Genomic DNA, 20,856 nt, shown 5'->3' on the forward strand with positions numbered 1-20,856 from the left:
ACATGCTTGCCCGCGTGAAAGGATCTCCCATCTGTATACCTCTTTGCCTCACCTTAGGAACCAGCAGAGTTGCATTATGGGCCTTCCCCACACTCACAACAGCAAAGTTAAACAAACCAACCCCGCGCCGATGCACATGGCTCAAGGCATTTTAAACTACGCGGGCTTGTGGAGAGGCTTGTTTGGCCATTTTTGCAAGTAGTGGCTTTTTTTTACGTTTCGGGCCGGGTAAACCTCGGCTGTGATAGTACTGGCTATATAGGGTCACCACCCTTCCATAGACACCCGATATGAGATAGAAAATGACGCGAGAATGCCAGGTGATATCCTTCTTATCTTCAGGAATAAGCTATAGGTTTCTCATAGCCGCATGAGGAAAATTGAAGAGCGAAGTATAGATGGAGAGCCGAGGGGCCTGATAATCGCACGGAGATTTATCGGGTGTTTTTTCCAATAGCTAGCTTCCACATATAAACCAGTATCCACTCAAGTGCGAATGACCCAGGTAATCTAGTGCAGGAAAGCATGGCATAATGTGGATGTTGTGCAGAGTCGAGCCGTGTGGGGAGAATGTGGGGCTAGCACTGCAGAAACTATCCTTAAATGTCCCAGGGGACGTAGAATGCGGGGAACAGAAAAGCGCGGATGGGATGAAATAAAACTCAAAAGATACTGGGCGAATATTTATCACCGGGTAAACAAATCCCAGGGGCAACCCAGATGTGCTTACTATATTTGCATGGCGTCTGTGTTCACTGCTCTATCCAATTCGTGCCTGGTTTATGAATGGGGCTGATGAGTTGATTCCATGGTTCACTGAAAATAAGCCCGGGAGGAGATACTATCAGTGCCTTACTGGAGTTTAGCATTAGCCCGATGATGTATATCTGCGTACCCCGCATGAAATTCCTCCAAGGAAATCGCAAAGTTGATGGGCATAGCGGACCTTTGTTGATCATTTGCCATGCTCATAAAACAACGTCATAAATGCTGTACTTTGATATGAGAATATCTTGGCTTGGGGATTACTGAGGCCAAATGCCCGGTCCAAGTCGGTGATTCGCTCCGATGGCAGGCTTCTTAGTTGCAGCCACGCAAGATGATAACAGGTGGTGTTAGCCGAATGATGCTATTTACAGCGTAGACCGCGTTCTATTGAGAGGCAGTATCTTAAAAGCAAAACTCCGCTTGGAATATCGTTTATCGTATTGTCTCTAGGCAAAGCAACTAGGAAATGCGCCCCCATGTGCGTCCCAGAGCATCTTACCGCAGCAACGCGTTACCAACTCGGCTGCGTTCAAATGGCGCTCATAGACAAATGTCCAGCGCCCGTACAAAACAATCATAGCCATCATGAAAGCTATTCAGGAGGAACAAAAGGGGGAGATAATCATTTCAATCCAAAGCCTTCGCTATTTACAACGGCATCCCAGAGTAATCTTTGGAATTTTTCTCGGGTGGCATAACGATATAGGCCCAAAGTATTGAAGCAGGTCCGTGCGATTGGGTAGCGGGGACAATCATCTCCGAGACAGACAAGCCGAATAGAGAGGCTAGTGGCGCCCATCGCAGGTATCCGATCGCTGCCGGTGACGAATGATAGGATCTTCCGTTGTGCTTGGGGCGGTGATGCCTCGAAAAAGTCCCAGAACCATTGCACAACGGCAATGGATTCAGGTCGACGGGATGACCAATTATCATATGTGGCCACTGCCCGCAGGGACAACACATCAAGGGCTTCGTCAGAGCCGCGAATTAGCAGCTCGATTTCTTCTGATCGAAAGAGTGATAAGGCATTTCCACCACAGACGGTGAAGAAGCCACGCTTAAATGGCTCAAATTGTCGGGCCACTGCCGCATCTAGCAGGTAGTGGACATACAATTCCACGAACTCACGTCGGTTTGCATTTGTGACGGGCCGTTTCTCCCCTCCTGTGCAAAGAGGGACATCCAAAACTTCTCCATAACGGTCGACTTGGGCGACAAAATCATAACAAAAGGTTTCGGTAACATCACCCTCAAACTCAAGTAGGCCGCGGAGTCCTTTGGCAAGCGCAGGCCGGAATTCAGCAAGGTCATCCAGAGTGCATTTGAATTTTGAACGATGAGGGTTTGCCGGGTGTGGCCCAGAATTCTGCGGCGCGGCAGCAAGCAGTTTCCTGAAAGCAAATGGTGGCAAGTCGATGTCAAGAATAGTGGAGTTGTAAATAGCAAGCCCAAGCAAAACACCAACCAGGTAGAACTGTTCAGACGATTCAAAACAGTGAGGGTTGAAATAGCAATATTGCGAGTCATCATCATAAACGAATAGTCCGTGGTCTGGGTCGAAGATCTCCCTAACAAGAAGAAGAAACCATTCTTTACGGAGGCCACCGGCATCGACACCTTCCTCTCCAAGGAATTCAATGCGAAGACCCTTCTTGATTTCCTCTTGTCCTGAGCCGACGACCTCGCTAACTCCTCGAAGACTATCCTCAACAAGGCAATCCCGACGAACCTTCAGCACAAGATATTGGCTGACAGCACGGTGGTTGAGAATACTATTGAAAAATGCTTCGCGGGCCTTGACTTCCATCTGCCGGCGTGCGTCATGCTCTAGGATATGGATCTTCGCCCAGATGCTGAGGAAGAAGGGATATTGGCAGAAAGAAAATTTGGAGCTTTTCGACTCCCAGATCTCGAAATCGGCGATGAGATCAGAGTAATCCAACAAGGTATTGTAGAAGGCACTGATCGGGACCCGATAGCCGTCATGGCGGTTTGACTGTTGCATGCCATTGTTGACATGGCGTATCGCCTTTGAATCTTGCAGAGCGAGTGCATCTGACTTGCGCGATACCTGAGTATTCGCAGTGAATAGCAGCGATAAGATTCTCGATGCCGCTCTGATTTGCCAATCCTCTGCATATACTACAGGCGGCTCTTCCTTCTTGGCCGGTTGCTTGTTCGGGCTCCGTCGGTTGTTGATGGCCGCATGTAACTCAGCAGGCGTGTTGCCTGCAGCACTTGCAAAACTTGGAACAAGTTCGTCTCCCTCTTTGGGGACCTCGCTGCGTTTGCGGCCATGTTGGCGGGTCAGCCGATAAGTCACAAATCCGCCCGTCAGTTCTACCAGGCGTTCGAATTGCCCGACTGAAAAGCGAGAAAACCAAGAGATAAAGTGATGATGGCACTCATTTGACACATTTGACATCAAGCCTAGAATACGCTTGATGATTCCGCAGTGATTGCTTGCACTGCCGTTACGAACCGTTGGCGCGGGTAGGTCTTTGCGAGACGGCCTGCCTTCTCTTGTTGTGGGGCGTGGGCTGTTCTTTGGGATTGATGGACGCCGGTCCTCACGGTGAGGCGCTTGAGGTGTTCTATCATGGAAGTGGGAGCCAGAAGCTGACAGCAAGGGATTTGCCAGAAGAATGAATAGCCACCTCGTGTCTTCCGCCTTTTTGAGAACACGCCTGGGGCGCTTCAGAAGATTCTCTGTGGCTTTCATCAAGGTTCGCTGGAGATGCATACGCGAATCGACTATTTCCTTGTCGATTATGGAAAGATCAATTGACTGCCATCTGCTGAAGCGGATTGAGTCTGCCTCCGAACGAGATGGATCCGGTTTCTTGGCCATCCAACGATCGGGCCAAGACGAACCCGCCGTGAGAAGCAGTTGATACCACCGAGCCACCTCTGCCCAGTTTATGCGAGGGCTTCTGAAAGATATCAGGCGAGAGGCATTTGAATTTTTCTCCTTTGTTGATGAAGGCATCTGCCCCTCCGCCTGAGCCCACTCAGTCATCCACCATGAGGAATTTTCAGCCAAGTCTCCAAGTAAGAGTGTCTTGGCGTCAGGCTCAAACACAGGTACATTGAACGTGGACTCGGCCATGCTAGTTGGGTCTAGCTTCATCTTCGGCGGAGCTCCGCTGCTCGCAGATCGAACAGACGGTTGATATGTAGAAAAGGATGAGTTCAGAGTGTCAATACCTTTTAAAGAGGCAATTATGTGTTGCTCTAACCGTGCAAAGATCCACGGTTGATTCTCATGGTTCTTGTCTTCGGAATCCAAGGGTCGCACTGTCTCCTGCTGGTGGGTATCAAGCTGGGGTCCGGACCGCAAGTCTGAATTGGCACGAGTTCGGACTGTCGTGTCATTCCCTTTCCATTGAGCCATTTGGGGTGCCAACAGATGGGAGCTCTGCTTCAGCAGAGAAGGTTGGTCTCGTTCACCAGATCCAGAGGCACTTCGGCTGCGAGGATCCTTACGCACCAGATAACCGGGGCCCGGGCCGTTTGCTGGCATCGACGAGGGACCATCTGCTTTGAAAGATCGAGATCTATCACCATGATTGTCGTCTAGCACCAGCCCACGTCGGGACGTGTCCAAAAGACTATCGAAATACATAGACAAGCACTTTTCGGTCATATCACTCAGGCGTTTAGCTGACAAGGGCAACTCTGAATCTGGGGTTAGTAACATCTCTTCAAAATTTCTCCATTCGCATAGATTTCGATGGCACTTACCTGGCTTGGATTCGGATACCCAGGGAGGAAGCGGTGGTAGCGGGCGTTCATCGAGTGGAAGAGGTTTCCTGGATCGTGGATCTCGTGTTTGGTCCTCTGGCTCAGGATGGCCAGAGGTTTTGGGCTTTCCCGGCTTTTCCAAGTATTCAGCCTCGAGGTCGGTGACCATCAAGCAAGCGGAGCACCGAAAGGTCCTCAGATGCTTGGGCCACCGTACCGTCGAGTTACAGGTTTGACATTTTGCTTCGGATAGGTCGCCTCCGATTTTCGACTCTTTACGAGGACTTGACGAAACAGGCTGGACGGGGTAGGTGACTTCATCCGAGTCTGAGTCTGAATCCCAGCCTTGGTATTTAATCTTGTCACGTCGTTTGCCGCCAATCCCCGTAAACGGTGCTGGAAATGGGTGACTGATCGACCGGTGGTGCCCGCGGCGGTGGGGGTGGCGGTTGCACTGCCGTTCATCGTGGCCATTTTTCGAGCATTCTGGAGCTCAGGCTGCTGCCGAAGAGTGGTCTCTTCCTCAAGACTAGGGGTGAGGCCAGTGTATGATTCGAAGGGAGGGCTGTGGCACTGGGGGTCAAGATTGGGGGGAGCGGCGGATTACGTCCAGGCCGGGGCGGCATGGAGGCGCATTTGTTCGACTCGACTTGTTTGGATCCTCGGGGATTGATTTAGGCAGGAAGCCGTTAGGTCGAGGTTTGTTCGTGCACTCGACGCATGCGAGTGAGCTTTGGGAGAGTAGAAGTGAAGTGCAAGTTACAAACAATGAGGAACGAACCGAGGAAGACCAGGGGAGTTCTTTGTTGACCCAGGAGGACAGGATTTGAGAGGCCACAAAGAGTTGGCGAGAGCCAAGCAAGTAGAGCTGAGACAGACTCCAGTCATAAAGCACCGAAGAGCAGTCGTCGTTGCAGTCGGAGCATCTCATAGTCGTCGTCGACGCTTGGACGGATCGGGAAGGCGGCCTCGAGGGGAAGGGGCATCCTTCAGTGCCTCAGGCACCAGACCTATTTTTGGCTCGTCCACCCGGCTGGAGCAGGCCTTGATTCATGGCAGGCGGGCCCAGTCGATCCGGTTTGAACTAGAATTCGACAGATCCACTTATGAGACACAGTGAATCAAAAGTCAGATTAAGAGCTCCCGCTGAAACATCTCTGGGTGGACACGGTCGCAGAGACTGGACCAGCGCACGCGGGCAGCCAGAGCCGACATAGTAAATGCCACCGCGCCGCAGTCGCTACGAGAACAGAATAGGGCCCAGTCAGTTGAGACTACAGAGATCCGTCTACAATTTCCTAGCAGATACGGTGTGCCGGCATGGAGTTGAACCAGTCATACTTCGTTAATAAGGGGGAATTGAACATAAAACAAAGATGGCTTTTTGGCTAGAAACAGATCCGGCCGGTCTGCATTAAACGCGAACCCAGCGTGGGTGACACCGTCCGGGACAGCATTGATCGAAAAGATAACCACATGCAGCCAATATGCTCCACCACAAAACACCGACTAAGTGCACTAACGCACTTAACGGTAACGCCAGTAGCTCTGGGTGTTCTGGAGCTTCCAGGTGTGGCGACGGCCAGCCTTGGTGTTGTTGTAGCGGTGACCCTTGTTCATACCACGGGACTTCTTGCCGGTAGCGGTAAGACCACGAGCCTCACGGTGCTAAAAAGAGGGGAATTAGTCAACATGGCCAGTTTTCATATGGGGAGAAAATCTCTTCCATCACGCGGGAAATGGAGGGAAGGGGGGAAAAAACTCACCTTGTGGACGGGGTTGCAGATCCAGTTGATGCGGGCATCACGGCGGATAGCCTTGTGCTGGGGGTCAACGAGGATGACCTCGAAGTACTTGTAGGTGGAGTCCTGGTTAATCCAGTAGGAGTTCAGGACACGCAAGTTGGCGCAGCGACGGCCAACACGCTCCTCAGCAGTGGCACGCAGGGCACGCTGGTACTTGAGCTGGTTGATACCCTGGTTGGTGGGCTTGCCGTAGGTGGCACCCTTGGGGGCAGGGCGCTTGCGGCCACCGCGGCGAACACGGATACGGTAGATAACGTAACCCTGCTTGGCCTTGTAACCGAGACGACGAGCCTTGTCCGGGCGCGAGGGACGGGTAGCACGGTGGATGACGTTCAGCTGACGGAGCTATATTGATGCACTCTCAGCAAAGTTCAACGAGTGTATAGCAAGACACAGAGACTCCTGAAGAAGTCTCTTTGCGTGCCACAGAAAGCAAAATCCATTTCCGCCGAAGGAGAGTTCGTTTTCGAGCCTTCCAGTAACACCAGGAATGTATTTCCTATGGCTACGCACACGAGCGCTCGGCGGAGATGTTAGGCAATCGAGGGGGTCGGGGGAGTTCTATCTTACCTCCCAGCAGCGAACGCGGAGCAGGAACCGAATAACATCGGACTGCTTCTTCTTCTGGATCTCTTCGACGTACTTGAGGGCACCCATCTGGAAAGCAATTGCAAGTTAGAGAACGGGCTTGTAATGAAAACAGAGATGGATGGGTTGTAAGCGTACCTTGTCGGCTGTGGTCGTCGGTTGTCGTTGTCGCAACTGCAAAAAAGTTCGAGAGAGAAAGATCAAAGGCAGAGATTGTGTGTGGGACGCTAGCGATTAGCCGAGTCTGTGGGTTGTGGGTCCAATCAGAACCATTTGGTCACGAGATCTGCGGGGCCCGCTTGAATACTTTGTGCCTAAGGTGTCGATGTCTAAATCTACAGCATTGAAGGCTCGATTCGCTTTGAAAGGCCGTCACTCAGGTTTACTCTCCATGATAATTGACTTTATCACCGCATTGGAATGAAAAAAGGGATTTTGGACTTCTATTTCATCAATAGGTTGCGAAGCATAAATCTCCTCCTCGCTGATCAATGCCGTTCTTCAAATACACAATGCGCCCTATTCATGCAACTAAAATGGTAAAGAAAGAACCCCTAATACCCATGTATTGCCGTATACGCTCAATGAAAAGGCAAAATAAAAATGAATGACAACAAATGACAATATCACTGGATATCCACAATGATGCTCGTGATGCTGGCTATGTACCAAGTTCCATGACAATAGAATTTGAGTGCTAACGAGATTGTCGTTGCATTTGCTCCTGGCGAACCATTGCATTAGTTACCGGGATCTGCAAGGAGCCCGGTGGCATGACACTCTTTTTGCAGAGTGGACACAGGCTGCTCGTTTCCATGAGATAAGGATCGATGCAGCCCGGGTCAAAGATATGCCCACAGGGTAATTCACGGACGATCGATGAGCCGACAACGAAATCATCGATACAGATAGCACATGTGGTCTGAGTATGGCTTAGTCTATAGGGATTGGTGCAGACTGCCGTCTCGTTGTTTCCAAGGTTGATCACCGCCGGCTTGGGCATTCTGATCCCAGTTGTGTCCGTGGTCTTCTCGGGTGTCTCCTGGCCCCTCAAGGATGGACTTGTGTTACTAGAACCGAGCTCCTCCACTGTTGGTACGGCCTGTTCCTTGTCGACCGAAATGCTGGATGATGGTCTTGGACCTGGATATGTGTATGTTGGCATCTCATCGACAACTTCACGAGGCACCTTGATTTGATTTAAAGCTAGTTGTTCGATATCGACTTCTCCTGCGTTGATTCTCTGACGTAGAGCCTCTCGCCGCCGGTGGTTGACAACTTTGTAGATGACGAACATGATTAAACTCAATCCGACAATTGTCCCAAGGATTGCAAGCACGAAGCTCCACAGGCTTGGGTTCGAAGATGTTTGGGTATCTAGCAATTTACTGCGTTAGCGGCCCTGCACATCCAAAGGCAACAGCCGGTGTTGATAGCTTACCATTGTCAATCATAGTAAATAGCCGGTCGGTATTATCTCGCTTTTCCACGGAGTGGCTGCCCTCATTGCGGCCCCGGCCTTTTGTTCCATCGGAAAACCAGGCAAGTTCGTGCATCAATGTTGTGCCTGCCGGGCCAGGAATCGCGTAGATGGGATAGGTATTGTCGGATCTCCAGTGGTCTCCGTCGTCGAGTTTCCAACGTGCATCAGTTGGTGGAGGAGGTATTCCAGACTCATTGTTGGACGGCTGGAAGAAAACGAGTGCTTTTATACCAATCTCGCGGGAGGCAGCCAGGAAGGATTGGGTGCAATCCGGGGACACCCACGGAGCGAGCCCAATGACGGGGTATCCGAAGTTTGACACATCTTTGTGGCGAGTCACATTGCTCGGTATGAAAGGCTCGGTGAGATTATTGCATGAATCTTGGGGTGCCAGATCGGGGACGAATAGAAGGCCCGACAGAGAGCCAGATTCGGGGATTCCGGTGCTGGAGAGAGTTTGGACCGTGCGATCAAGAACGAAGCGAAATCCCACATTTTCCTGATAAATCCCATCCCATGTGAGCTTTTACCATTCAAAAGCATTCCCAGGGCGTGGCTGATACATACACTGACTGATGGCGTGGAATTGGACGCGCTTCCCGGGCCCGCAAAAAGCGTGGCAACCGTAGCCAACGAATCGGGGTCGGCCTTGCGAGACATAATTGTGATCGATCTTAGAAATATGCTGAATTCTCTATCTGCACAAGCAAACGTTATGTATGGTTGTTGAATCGAAGTGACTGGGAGTGCAGGCACATGATGAGGTGCAGGCTGGTGGCTGAGAAGGCAACAAGAGAAGACGATACTTTGAGCGCCGAGCCTTGCATTTTGAGTAAACGACATGAAGGCCACGATTGATCGATCGCGGCGACCAGAAAGACCAAACATGACTGCAATACCCTATTCCGCAGCATCGACGAGACAAGGAATGCGACGGCAAATCGGGTCCGTCAGAAGAATGTGGTCAGAGCCGCTCGGCCACGAGGCCAAGGGGGCTGTGGCTGTGATGCCCAAGAGGGAAAAAGGACAACATCATGTCTGCAACTGCTCGGGATGACCGAATACATCCGGAAGCAGCCGTTGGTGAATCTCGAGTGATCATTATGTCGGTGGTTGAAAATGAAGGGCGGTTGAATGCCGGATTAGGAAGGCTGTTTGCGGGTGCCGTTTGCAGTCCCCTTGCAATCCAGTTGCTATGTAGCCCATAGCTAATTTGCCGATCTTTCTTCATTTCCAGTTGGGTTCTTTTACAGGGACTTGATTTCACAAACATGGAATTCTAAACTTCTGCTTCAAAAAGCTCCTGGGGGGTCACTTCTGTCCGAGAGCAATTGAGGACTTTGGGTTCCTCATTAATGACCAGTGGTTTCGGCGGAGGGATCCACTGTTTGGAAACCATCAAGGGTCCAAGACAGAATCAAATATCATCAAGTATCCTTTAATTGAATCAGTTTCAGCACATAACAATGAACTAACTGAGGGTTCCACCCCTACTGTACGAGAGCGAATACTCCGACGATAGATAATTATACTCGGCATGGGTTGTGATTCACCGCCTTCGTCACCGCTCGCACTTTAGCTGAAATACACATCCGAAATTGCGGGTGATTTGTCGGCTATGATGCATATCACGTGGGCGGTCCGCCCCCAGGCTGAAGGACCGCGCGACGGCCAACCTCCACTCATCTGCCTCGCCTTGTCCATCTGTGAGCTTTGAGATTACTCGTTCCGTTACAGCTCTGTCTGGTGCTCACACCAATTTTCAGAATCTTTCTGTTTCCTTCGATCTCAATCTTCATCGGGCAGTCTGTGGCAGCATGTGTCACCCGACATTCAGTGTCGCCTTTTGAAGTCTTGACATACCTAGTGACAGCTCCATCAGCCCTTCTTTTCCCATCAGTCGCCTTCTACTCCCACTCCCTCTTCCTCCGAGTTATTGACAGGAGCCCATGATGCCTTCTGCATATAAAAGCAAAGGTAAAGGCCGTGATGCGCGCCAGTCGCGCAGCCGCAATACAACTCCATCAACTGCGGGCGGCACGAACCTGGCCGCTACCCCTTCGGTCCCAAGTTATCTGGAGAACGATGTGACGAAGCTCATTGATCTGGCCAATGATCAATATCTTGATTTGCTGGACCTTGTGGCCGGTCCGAATATCCCGGATTCGAAAACCTTGGAGACCCTTGTAGACCACTTGAAGAGTCTTAGCGATATGGCGGATGCTCGTGGCGAGACATGCAATGTGGGGATGCGCGAGATGTCCCAGAAACGGAAGGAGGTGATGGACGATCACGAGCTCAGTCGGGAAGTTGGAGAACGCGCAAAGCTGAAGCGCGAGACAGAAGATGATGATGATCAAGTACACAAAGGAAAGCTTAAGAAGCGCAAGGAGCGCTCAGGTGCTAAGGAAGATCGACCTTTGAGCCATGGAGCGCATGATGTATCCCGACAGGATGGTGCAGAGACAAAGGTTGAGGGAGGTACGTGACTCCCCTTGGATCCCGAAGCCTCGACTCCCCGACAGATCGACTGTTGGGGATACTCTCCACTTTCCCCCTCCACTCCACCTTCAATTCTTTCATTCCTCCCACCTAACAAGTTGCTGACCAACCGCAGCGGCTTCCCCAGCTTCCAAGAACGCAAAGAACGCCGCTTCGGACGGTAGCTCCTCCCTCTCGCCACCATCGATGCTCTCTCCCAGCGCCGCTGCCGGGGCTGATGGCGCCGCAGGGCCTGGGTCCCCCGGCTCAGACTCTAGCGAGGATTCTCACCAGCCTGAGCCCCAGCCAGCTTTTCCTCAGATCCAAGTTTTCGGCGACAATCCTCTTAAATTCGACGACCCTACCGTTTACCACATACGCGACGTTACTCCAGACATGCCCGACGAAGAGAAACAGGAAATTTACAGCGTTGCCCGATTTCCGAGGAGTGACCTCGCTCACATGATGGCCGGGGTGCCGCCGGACAAAGACTTCAGCAACGCTAAGCCCTCTAATCAGGTCAGCGCCAATACGTTCCAGGCCTATATTGAGCCATACGTGCGGCCTCTGACGGAGGAGGACATTGCTTGGCTGAAAGAGAGAGTAAGTTCCAGCAACTCAATTGCACAATTGTCCCATTCACTTAAGTCATTTCAGGGCGACCGCGCGAGTCCATTCATCATTCCCCGTCGTGGAAAGAAAAGCTATCGCCAAATTTGGGCCGAGGAAGATGGACTCCCTTATGATCCAAGCCAGGAAGAAAAGGACCAGCTTCCTCTGAACCAGGGTCGTGGAACCATTGAACAACTCACCGACGAGAAGACTGAGACTAACGACATTTCAATCGGACCCTTACTCAGTCGTTTGGTCTCTCTTCTGCGTTATGAGCACCGCACACTTCCGGAGGACAGCGCCAATTCCACCAACGGTGACGCGCCAGCTACCGGTGGTTTGGGTGGAGACGCAATGGACCTCGACCAGCCAAGCGGAGAGCTGGACACCAAACCTGAGAATAAGCCATTGCCACCTGCCACGGCTTTCCGCGACGCGTCCCCAACCGGTTTCAAGACCTCCGTTGCCAAGCTTGATCACGCGCAGCTCGATGAGCGTGCCAAGGCCGAGCTGCGATATATCGGCTTTCTGGGAGCCGACGATAACCCCGACTACGATGCACACTACGATGACGAAGTCGCCGAGCGCCTGCGCCTTCTCCAGAGCGAACTCAAGAAACAAATTATTGTCAACAACGCGCGTAAGGCGCGTATTCTGAAGATCGCCCAGGAGCACATGGCCCTCCTTGAATTCACCACCATCCAGGATGATCTTGACACTCAGGTCCAGCAGGCCTATCTGAAACGCACTCGCACCATGGGTAAAAGCAAGAAAGGCTCGCAGGCTAAGCACCGCCCAGGTGGTGCGGGAGGCGGTAGCCACGTTGCTAGCGCAGGCGTTTCTCGCCCTGCTGTCGGAGACGCTGCCAAGATTGTCATGGACCGCCGCAAGCGCTGGAACGATGCTTTCCTGCCTATTTTTGAGGATATTAAGACCACCATCCCATCCGAGGGCGAGACTATCTTCGATGCAGCCACAATGGGAGAATACGAGAAGGCTGAGCTGGAGGCTTGGGATGAGGAGTAACATGTATTCTCGGCCTTCTTTGCTCCCATTCGCCTATCCTTTCCTCTCCTTCTTCTGGTTTTTCTGGACAAATCAGCATTTTCGATTTTTCTATTTTCTCGCGCACATGATACCTGGGTATGACATGACTGGTACGATGGGTTCGGCGTTGGCGGTTCTTTTTTTTTATTCTCTTTTTTCCGTTTCTCCATGGTGCTAGAATGATCTCGACTCCAACGAAGTCAACTTTACTGTCTTCGCTTCGCGTCGGGACGTTCTATGCTGTGATTTGCATTTCCTGCAGTCTGGGCAGACATCCTGGTCTTTTTTTTTCTTTTTTTCATGGTCCAATCTCACGGACCGTATCTAGGTAGCCAGCCATATTAGAGTCGGTGCCATCCAAGTTCTACCATCCAAGCTCTCAATGCATCAAATATGTACATATAGATCGATATTTCGTCCTTCCAGATGTGTATCGCCAATTGTAGCTCTCTGTACAGGGTTCTGCGAATGCCTCCAAAAATGGATGATAAACACGTGCTAATTGAAAACAGAAAAAAATTATATTCCGGGTATCTTAATTTTCACCAACCAATCTCCAACTATATATTTCTATGCAAATCCCGTCACCGGTGTATAATCAGTACCTCCCCGGGATACCGCTTCAACCTCGCCGTCAAATCCCGCTCACTAATCTCCAGTTCCGTACAAATCTGATCAAACGAGTGCGTTCCATCCAAATACTTCTCCAGCACCTGATCATCCACTTCATCCTCCCCATCCCACCACCCACCACCCACTGCACTGCCCCCAGCGCCCCGACTCCCGCTCTGCAACGACCCCGCCCGCTCGCGACTACCATCCCGCCGCGCTGCCGCCGTCAATGGCGCGTCCTCACCCACACTTGATGCCGCATAGGGCGTGTTGTTGCCGGTTGTGGCGCGCGATGAGGTGCCGGACCGGTGTGCCAGCGAGGCGGAGCGCGGCGCCGGCGCCGGCTGCCCCGTCGCAGCCGCGTATTTGTGAACGCGGTACAGGAAGCCCTTGATCACGCCGAACGTGATGAACCGCCGGATATCGATGTGCGCCAGCGCCCGGCTGTGCGCCGCGTACCACTGCTTCACGCTCTGGCCCTGCTTCAGCGCTGCGTACAGCTCCACCAGTCCGATGCCGTCGACCACCGTCGGGCCTTGGCCTGCGCGCGCGGGCGTTTCCGTGGCGCTGGTTGCAGTGCTGCTGCTAGTCGCCCCGTCGTCCGGGTCGCCGAGCAGCGGCCAGATTTCTTCCGCGTCGAAGCGTGAATCGTCACGGGAGAGGCTGGGGGCGGGGTCAGTGAGCGGACTGGCAAGAACGGCCGCGCCGGGGCTACTGGCGGTGGTGGTGGTTGCGGAGACAGGGGGTAGGGCGGAGGGCGGGGCGAGGGGGGAGTGTGGTGCGAAGCGGGTGTTTACATAGCGCGCGCACTCTTGCTGCATGGCTTCGTCAGAGGCGATGGCGGCGCTGAACTGGGCGGTGGGGGCGTAGATGGCCGAGAAGGAGAAGATATCGAGGAGGAAGAGGCATCCGTAATAGAGGAGGTGGCGGATTGCGCGGCAGGTGAGGGAGAAGTCGGTGTCGGCGAGGATGGAAATGATGCGGACGCTGTTGACGCCATTGATATGAGGCACAATCTGGAAGAGATCAGTAAGGGCAATTGACAAGAATGCATTGTTTAACAAAGATTGCTCTTGCGTACCCGTTGCATGGTCAAGTCCCAATTCTCGTCCATGAAGGCCTGATATCGGACGGTGAAGAGAGGCACAAGCCAGGCCTTGACCGGTGGTGGGGAGGGGTAGATAGGAAAGAGCTTGATGTTCAAGGTGTTGAGCTCATCTATATCCGAGCAGAGTCAGTATGAGGGCTCTACTGGTCCAATTGGGACGCCAAGTCCACCTACCGATGGGGATCATGCATTCGCAATAATTGTTCAAGTCCTCCATCAACATCTCGCAAAGGCTATGCACTTTGCCCTCGCCGCTCTTGGAGAAATCTTTTGAAAGAAAGCTGTTCTGTTCCTCCAGAGCATGCATCAAGTCGGCCAGTTTTTGTACCACGCTCTTATAGGTGCTGAAATCATCCTCCTCGGCCAGTACCACACAGAAGTTGAAGATGAACTCATTTCGGTCGTAGCGGGGGTTGCTCATGCAAATCGGGTATCCCAGAATACGGTAGCCATTTGTACAGACCTGAAGCAAATTGCCACAGAGCTCCTGGCGGGGGATAACGAAGAAGGAAATATCGGAGAATGTGAGGAAGAGGGGCTGTGCGGGCGCGGTGGCCGAGGGGACGATGGCGCCGTCAGGGACCTGGTGAACAACCTTCGGACCTGGCAGAGGATGTTAATTGCAAGCACTATCGAGATATTAGAGTTTGAGATCCATTGGATCTGACCTTCTTGGGTGTCGAATTTGCTGTAGAAGATTGCCTTGATCATTGTGAAGCTGGCGCGACGAAGCTAGGGATGATTGGGCCTATCACATGGGGAGACTCGTCACACCGGCCGAGGAACCCAGTAGAGATCTCGACGGTTGCGCCCTTTCTTTTGATTCCCCCCAAGCAATCAAGTTGACAGGCTCAGCATGGTGCTGCTACGAGGGGTGGTCGTGCGGGGTTGAAGTCGGAGATGCGAGGTTGATCGGCTTGGGCTTCTGCTTATCGGGGGGATCCACTGCGTGCCGGAGCGGACGGCCGATCAGTGACTATTGTTTCTGCGTGCTGCAGTCCTACCTCCCCCTTGTGTAAGCGCGGCATTTTATTGATCTACAAGGATTCTCAATTGGTGCAGCGCTACTGTAGGGAAGAAAAAGCAAGCCTCAATATTGAACTTGAATTTGAATTTGGCATCAGCCATAGAGTGCAGTTGTAACAGCAACAATGGGAGGGGCTGAGGGTATTAAGTAAAACAGAAAAATCCGAAGCCATCAATCCCGAGACAGTCTGGAAGAAAGATCTATCAGTAAAGAGCTTTTTGTCTCCGTATCCCGTGGTTAACTTTAAAAAAAAGGAGTTGAAAAATGAAACCATAGATAATGATGGAGAAATAGCGAGATAAACAATGCCCGAGAAGGAAACCAGTCCATGTCGGTGAGAATGCCGTAAATAAAGGTGACTAAAGAGCGAGACGAGACTGCGCCGGAAAATGCAAATCATAATCATGTAAGAGCCCTCATATTGTGTCCTTTGGTGGTGGGGGTGGGTGGAAGAAAAAGCCGAGAGTCAGCGATTCAGCGTGCCGCGTTGGAGGCATGTTGGGGCAGGCGGGAAAGCCCGTCCGAGCCTGGCATGGCGTAGAACCCGACTGGTGATGTGAACTGAGTGCCGCGAGAGGAGCCATACCGGTACCCAGCCTCGGGCTCCATGAGATGGGCGGTGGTATCGCGAAGGGCGGAGGTCGGCGCCTCGGGCAAGAAGCTCAAGGACTGGGTTGCAGTTGCACGGATTGCATGGACCATCTCGCCGTAGCCACCTCGCTCGCCCGCTTCTTTCAGCCACTGCTCGTAGTCCTCATCGAGAGGCACATCTGCGCCTTGATTGCGCGCGGCCATGGCGGCCAGCAGGCGGTAGTTGAGAGCCACTCCGCAACTCTCCATCTCATCGTCGCTATACTCGTCATCAAACTCAGCGATGCGGTAGTCTGAGAGCACACTGGAGCTGCGAGAATCACTGGCCCGGACGGTGTCATCACTGCCAGTCTCAAGTCTCAGATCCCGGTCTTCTTCTGGCCCGCAGAAGTCGTCGCGATGGATCACCACCATCGGGTGGGGTGTTGGGGTGGCTGGGCGGATACTATCCCCGGTTGTGTCCAGCACAGTGGTACCTTCGTCGGCCTCGTAGCGTTGACGCGCGGATTTGGTGCCTTCCCAACAGCACAGCTCGGCGATCTCATCGGCCGTCAGGCCCAATTCATCAAATACCCGGAAGAGTCGGCGGTGCCAGGTAAAGCGGCTCAGTCGCATACGATGAGGGCCATAGGCATAATCTAAGCCCGGGTACTGGGCCTCAATGCTATCGAGGGGACCGTAGAAGGCATTTGTCTCAATGCGAACCTCAGGCACAAGGTTCCGGGTGATGTGGGCAGCGAAGGTGCCTGGATCATTGGAGCGCGGGCGCGGGAAGGCCGCATTGTACACAAGCTGAGCGAGTGACGGTTTTCGCATGGTGCAAATTGGACGAACAGTATGGGGGATCAAACACTATGGGCAATGAGGGGAAAGGGGAGGGGGGATAACAGCAAATAACAGCTGGAGGATGGGCGATGAGAGACAACAGGCCGCGACAGCAAGGATCCCCTAGGGTGTCCGAAAGAGAGGGGACCTGGGTACCTGGCACCGGGAATGAAGGGGAGATCAGATCACGATTCGGGAGGACTTTTGGGGGTTTTAGCGACCCTCAGCCGCAGGAGTGAAACAACTCAGGCACTCAGGCGGCCCCGTGTGTGTCAGGCCAACAGGGCCAACAGGGCCAACAAGGCCGATCTGGAGAACAGCGCTAGCAGTGGGGCGGGTCTAGACACCGGTGGGGGTCAACCCAGTCATGGAACAGATGCAGGGGATACAAAGGATGCAGAGGGAAAAGAGGAAGAAGAAGAGGAGGAGGAGGGGGAGAAGAGGAGAGCACAGAAGGGCAGATTGGGGCTCGTGGTCGTTGAATAGGGAGAATTGAAGTTGGTGAGAAAAAGGAAGCGCGAAAGCAGCTGAGCGGGTGAAGGTGTCACGGGCTATCACGTTGACAGTCCTTTTGTGCTGCGGTTCCTGTTGTTTCACCTCCAGCGACCTGCTGCGACGTTCTCTGCGTGCGGGTCGAGGACGACCGCGAATGTCCCGCTTCTCTCACTTTGTGAGTCGCTGCTCACTTGGCCACGACTTCGACGACGTGGTGAGAGCCACTCTGTGTTGTCTTTCTGCACCTCACCCTCCTCCACCCTTCCTTCTCCACCCTCCACCACTCATCGTATCCCCCGTCATCCACTGCTTCTGCACCTCTGCGCTAACCAGCCTCTATATCAAACTGCGGTTTTCTGACCGTGTCCGAGGGAGACGGTTAAAACGACCGGTCCCATCCGTGATGTCCCAGTGGCCCCCAGGGCCCCCGGGGCCCCCGGCCACCAACCCCGGTCCAGCGGGGCCTGCACCCGCTGTCGCAGCCCCGAGCGTGGGTCTTTGGAGCCAGTGGGCACCGCCCTTTCGGCACCTTCAGGAGCACGAGGAAGGCCTCTTCACCCCCACCGAAACCTTGATGTCCTTCCCACCACCCATCATGTCAACCTTCAACGGGGTTGTCGAAGGTAAGTCTCCCTCCTCTCTCTGAGCATTCAGCTCGATAGGACCTAGACTGACCGTTTCAGAATTCCCGGAAATCCAAGGTAAGCCGAACTCGTTTCTCTCACTTGATCGTTTGGTAGGCGTTGTTGGCAAAACTAAAAAAATTCCGATTTATGCAGTCGATTACTTCCGGAAGAGCGAGGATCGCCCGCCACCCTTGGCCTGCTTCCTGACGCATGTACATAGCGACCACCTGCTGGGGCTGGAGTCCTTCCGGTCGCCTTTCATCTACTGCTCGCCAGCCACACGTGAGGTATGTGCACCGCTTACCTTCTCTGTCTTGCCCCAACACTACGTCAAACGGAGTATCTCTCACCCAATCAATCTCGTGCCGCACTTACCCCCCCTCCTTCCAAAGTGCGGCTCGGCGGCGGCTCTTCACTAACAAGACCCCAAACAGCTCCTGCTGGGCCTGGAAAAATGGCCCCATCGCATAAACTTCGAACAAGGCATTCTAGAAGCCCGCCGTGTTCACTATAGGCATCTGCAGAAACTACTGGTCAGTTCTTTACCATTCACTTCACAAGCGTTGTCATTTTTGTTTTCTATCGTTTCTCTCTCTCTCTACATCAATCGTGACCCCGAAACGTGACACAATACTAAAATCCACACAGCGGCCTATCCCATTAAACACCCCCACCATCATTGACCTTACTCCAGTGAAGCGTCTCCGTGTCACTCTGATCGATGCCAATCACTGCCCGGGGAGTGTTATGTTCCTGATTGAGGGGGAGGAGAAGGCAATTCTCTACACAGGGGATGTCCGAGGTTAGTCCCCGTCGTGCTCTCTCCGTTGACTATATATCCAAAACTGACAGCCACAGCCGAGCCATGGTGGATCAATAGTCTGGTCCGCAATCCCGTGTTGATCCCTTACACCCTAGGCCCGAGGCGGCTGGACACCCTTTACCTTGACACCACTCACCTCTCCCGTAAACAATTTTTTGTCCCCAAAGCAGATGGGATTGCAGAGTTGCTGCAAAAAGTCCTGGCTTACCCGAAAGATACTGTGTTTCACATTCGGGCATGGACGTTTGGCTATGAGGAGGTGTGGCAGGCCCTAGCGATAGCACTGGACAGCCAGGTAACCCTAATTTTGCAGCTCCTCTCGCATGCAGTGTTGATACAATCTAACTGGGGATGCTTAGATACACGTGGATCCCTATCAACTCAGGCTGTACCGGTCTCTCGCCAAAGCATCCAGTGACAAGGCTGTCAATGAGTCCTCTATCTTCAATGGCTTCAAACTGGGCAACACGACCATCGAGGGAATTCTCACCGACGATAAGAATGTCCGCCTTCACAGCTGTGAACCAGGAACTGCTTGCATAAATCGTGCCCATAGATGTGTCGACATCATGCCTTTCCTGTGCCGTTCTAGAGATGGCCAGGAAGAAGCTGAACCGAGAGCTCGGAATGACAAAAGTGATCTCTACCCAGCTCATGAGATTGAGCTTACAGACAAAAGCACGGCAAAAGAACTAGAGCGACGGGGCTTGGCCCTCCTGGACACCACCGAAGATCGGAAAGCATTCTCGTATCGGTTGAGTGCAGCGTTCTCCATGAACCGTTCACTTTCACTGAATGAACTCGGCATCCGACTGGAGAGCAATGTTCCACTTGACCTGATGGTGGAAACCATTGTTGACTGCATTCTAAGCTATGATCATCAGATGGAGACCCTCACTGCTGCCATGTTCAAAGGAGAACGCAGCGGGAAAAGGGATGTGATTGTCAGTACTTTTTATTGACCCTTGTCCACAGGCCTATTGCTAATCCTCATCAGCATTACCCGTTTGCACGCCACTCGTCATATGCGGAGTCCTGCAGCCTCGTGGGTCTTTTCTATCCTAAAGATGTATATCCTTGCACCTACAACGATACCTACTGGCGCCTTGAAAAATTAACGGTCGAGAATCTGTTTGGGCATCTATGTTCGGAGAAAATATTTGCCTTTGACAAAAAGATGAGGAGCACTGTATCAGATATGGATCCCGGTCTTGAGTGGTTTACCAGGTCGTCGAAGTTCACCCGCCAGCTCCAAACTCAGTCAACGCCTTCTCACAGCGAGATAGGCGATAGTGATCTAGACAGACCTGGGTCTCAGCAGGTATCGTCATCCCAGCTTCGAAGCGTGTCTACACTGTCTCAATCTTCCTCACCTGCACCCCAAAATTTCCTCAAGTTGACCACCCCTGCGGAGGATACGCCTTCAACTACTCCAGACCCGGGCCGAGAGTTGCGCAATGAGATTAGACGGGCTCAGCAATATCTCCAGGAGCAGGTTGATCCCGCAGAAATGCAAATTGGTGCTCTTCCAACCGCTTGGCCTTCTGCAGAAGATGATATGTTTGATGCTGATACCGAAATGGATACGGGCATGGGCTCTGAGCAGCCCTACCGTTCTATCTTTGGCGGGGATGGAGGCTCTGATCCAGTCATCTCAACTCAGGAAAAAGGGGCGCCCACCGCGCAGAACAATGAACCGCAGATGAGTTCCCAAACTTTGTCGACCTCGGATTCTAAGTCCACTCTTTCCGGCGTGGAATTGACGGCCGACTTGCTGAGAGATGCTGCTGAGTTTGTGAACGACCTAGATGAGGAGGAAGACCCAACACAGACAGAGTCACGCAAACAAACCCGCATCACGGCTTTTCTGGCTGCACAGGAAGACACGTACGCCGCATGGGCAGATGTATCCCTTGTTTCGGCTGGGGACAATCATGCTGAAGAAGAAATCGAGCTGTGAATACGACAGAGACTCGCCCATGAATTGAGTTATTTTCATTTTGTTTCTATTTTGTGGGTCTACACTTTGCCCGGATAGCATTGCCTTGGATCCCATTGGATCCGCCTGATCTATCCTTGGGCAGATTTCTTGACCCTCTTTCCTCGATGCCTAATCTACCGTGGCGGAACATGTGCTGACGATTTATGCTTTGCTGATGATGAATACGACGAATACCCCTGTACGATTTACGAAATTGATGTACCATCAGAGAAGAAGGAC

At 52.6% G+C, this 20,856-nt stretch overlaps 8 protein-coding genes across 8 annotated transcripts; 2 read left to right on the plus strand and 6 right to left on the minus strand.

Moving 5' to 3' along the window:
* Positions 1–1,390: 1,390 nt before the first annotated feature.
* Positions 1,391–4,681, minus strand: N7462_007363 (HECT-type E3 ubiquitin-protein ligase; the record flags this gene model as incomplete). Its single annotated transcript, XM_057079081.1, has 2 exons — positions 1,391–4,446; positions 4,513–4,681. The coding sequence occupies 2 exons, from the start codon at positions 4,679–4,681 to the stop codon at positions 1,391–1,393; spliced, it is 3,225 nt and encodes a 1,074-aa protein (XP_056931751.1).
* Positions 4,682–4,707: 26 nt separating this feature from the next.
* Positions 4,708–4,977, minus strand: N7462_007364 (uncharacterized protein; the record flags this gene model as incomplete). The annotated part of the gene is made up of 1 exon (XM_057079082.1): positions 4,708–4,977. One exon carries the CDS (start codon positions 4,975–4,977, stop codon positions 4,708–4,710), a length of 270 nt encoding a protein of 89 aa, XP_056931752.1.
* Positions 4,978–6,039: 1,062 nt separating this feature from the next.
* On the minus strand, positions 6,040–6,974 carry N7462_007365 (60S ribosomal protein eL15; the record flags this gene model as incomplete). Its single annotated transcript, XM_057079083.1, has 3 exons — positions 6,040–6,180; positions 6,279–6,662; positions 6,888–6,974. The coding sequence occupies 3 exons, from the start codon at positions 6,972–6,974 to the stop codon at positions 6,040–6,042; spliced, it is 612 nt and encodes a 203-aa protein (XP_056931753.1).
* A 628-nt stretch (positions 6,975–7,602) lies between these two features.
* Positions 7,603–9,048, minus strand: N7462_007366 (uncharacterized protein; the record flags this gene model as incomplete). The annotated part of the gene is made up of 3 exons (XM_057079084.1): positions 7,603–8,282; positions 8,347–8,911; positions 8,956–9,048. 3 exons carry the CDS (start codon positions 9,046–9,048, stop codon positions 7,603–7,605), a joined length of 1,338 nt encoding a protein of 445 aa, XP_056931754.1.
* Positions 9,049–10,337: 1,289 nt separating this feature from the next.
* Positions 10,338–12,507, plus strand: N7462_007367 (histone acetyltransferase NGG1; the record flags this gene model as incomplete). Its single annotated transcript, XM_057079085.1, has 3 exons — positions 10,338–10,869; positions 11,006–11,472; positions 11,527–12,507. 3 exons carry the CDS (start codon positions 10,338–10,340, stop codon positions 12,505–12,507), a joined length of 1,980 nt encoding a protein of 659 aa, XP_056931755.1.
* A 605-nt stretch (positions 12,508–13,112) lies between these two features.
* N7462_007368 (nitrogen permease regulating protein NPR2) lies at positions 13,113–14,959 on the minus strand (the record flags this gene model as incomplete). The annotated part of the gene is made up of 4 exons (XM_057079086.1): positions 13,113–14,156; positions 14,222–14,358; positions 14,423–14,851; positions 14,917–14,959. 4 exons carry the CDS (start codon positions 14,957–14,959, stop codon positions 13,113–13,115), a joined length of 1,653 nt encoding a protein of 550 aa, XP_056931756.1.
* Positions 14,960–15,749: 790 nt separating this feature from the next.
* N7462_007369 (uncharacterized protein) lies at positions 15,750–16,682 on the minus strand (the record flags this gene model as incomplete). The annotated part of the gene is made up of 1 exon (XM_057079087.1): positions 15,750–16,682. One exon carries the CDS (start codon positions 16,680–16,682, stop codon positions 15,750–15,752), a length of 933 nt encoding a protein of 310 aa, XP_056931757.1.
* A 907-nt stretch (positions 16,683–17,589) lies between these two features.
* N7462_007370 (uncharacterized protein) lies at positions 17,590–20,595 on the plus strand (the record flags this gene model as incomplete). The annotated part of the gene is made up of 7 exons (XM_057079088.1): positions 17,590–17,799; positions 17,893–18,099; positions 18,247–18,345; positions 18,461–18,607; positions 18,676–18,930; positions 18,995–19,579; positions 19,633–20,595. The coding sequence occupies 7 exons, from the start codon at positions 17,590–17,592 to the stop codon at positions 20,593–20,595; spliced, it is 2,466 nt and encodes an 821-aa protein (XP_056931758.1).
* Positions 20,596–20,856: the final 261 nt, after the last annotated feature.

This window comes from Penicillium macrosclerotiorum, assembly GCF_028827735.1.
Source record: "Penicillium macrosclerotiorum strain IBT 26536 chromosome Unknown utg000007l_segment0_segment0, whole genome shotgun sequence".
NCBI classification, from domain to species: Eukaryota; Fungi; Ascomycota; class Eurotiomycetes; order Eurotiales; family Aspergillaceae; genus Penicillium; species Penicillium macrosclerotiorum.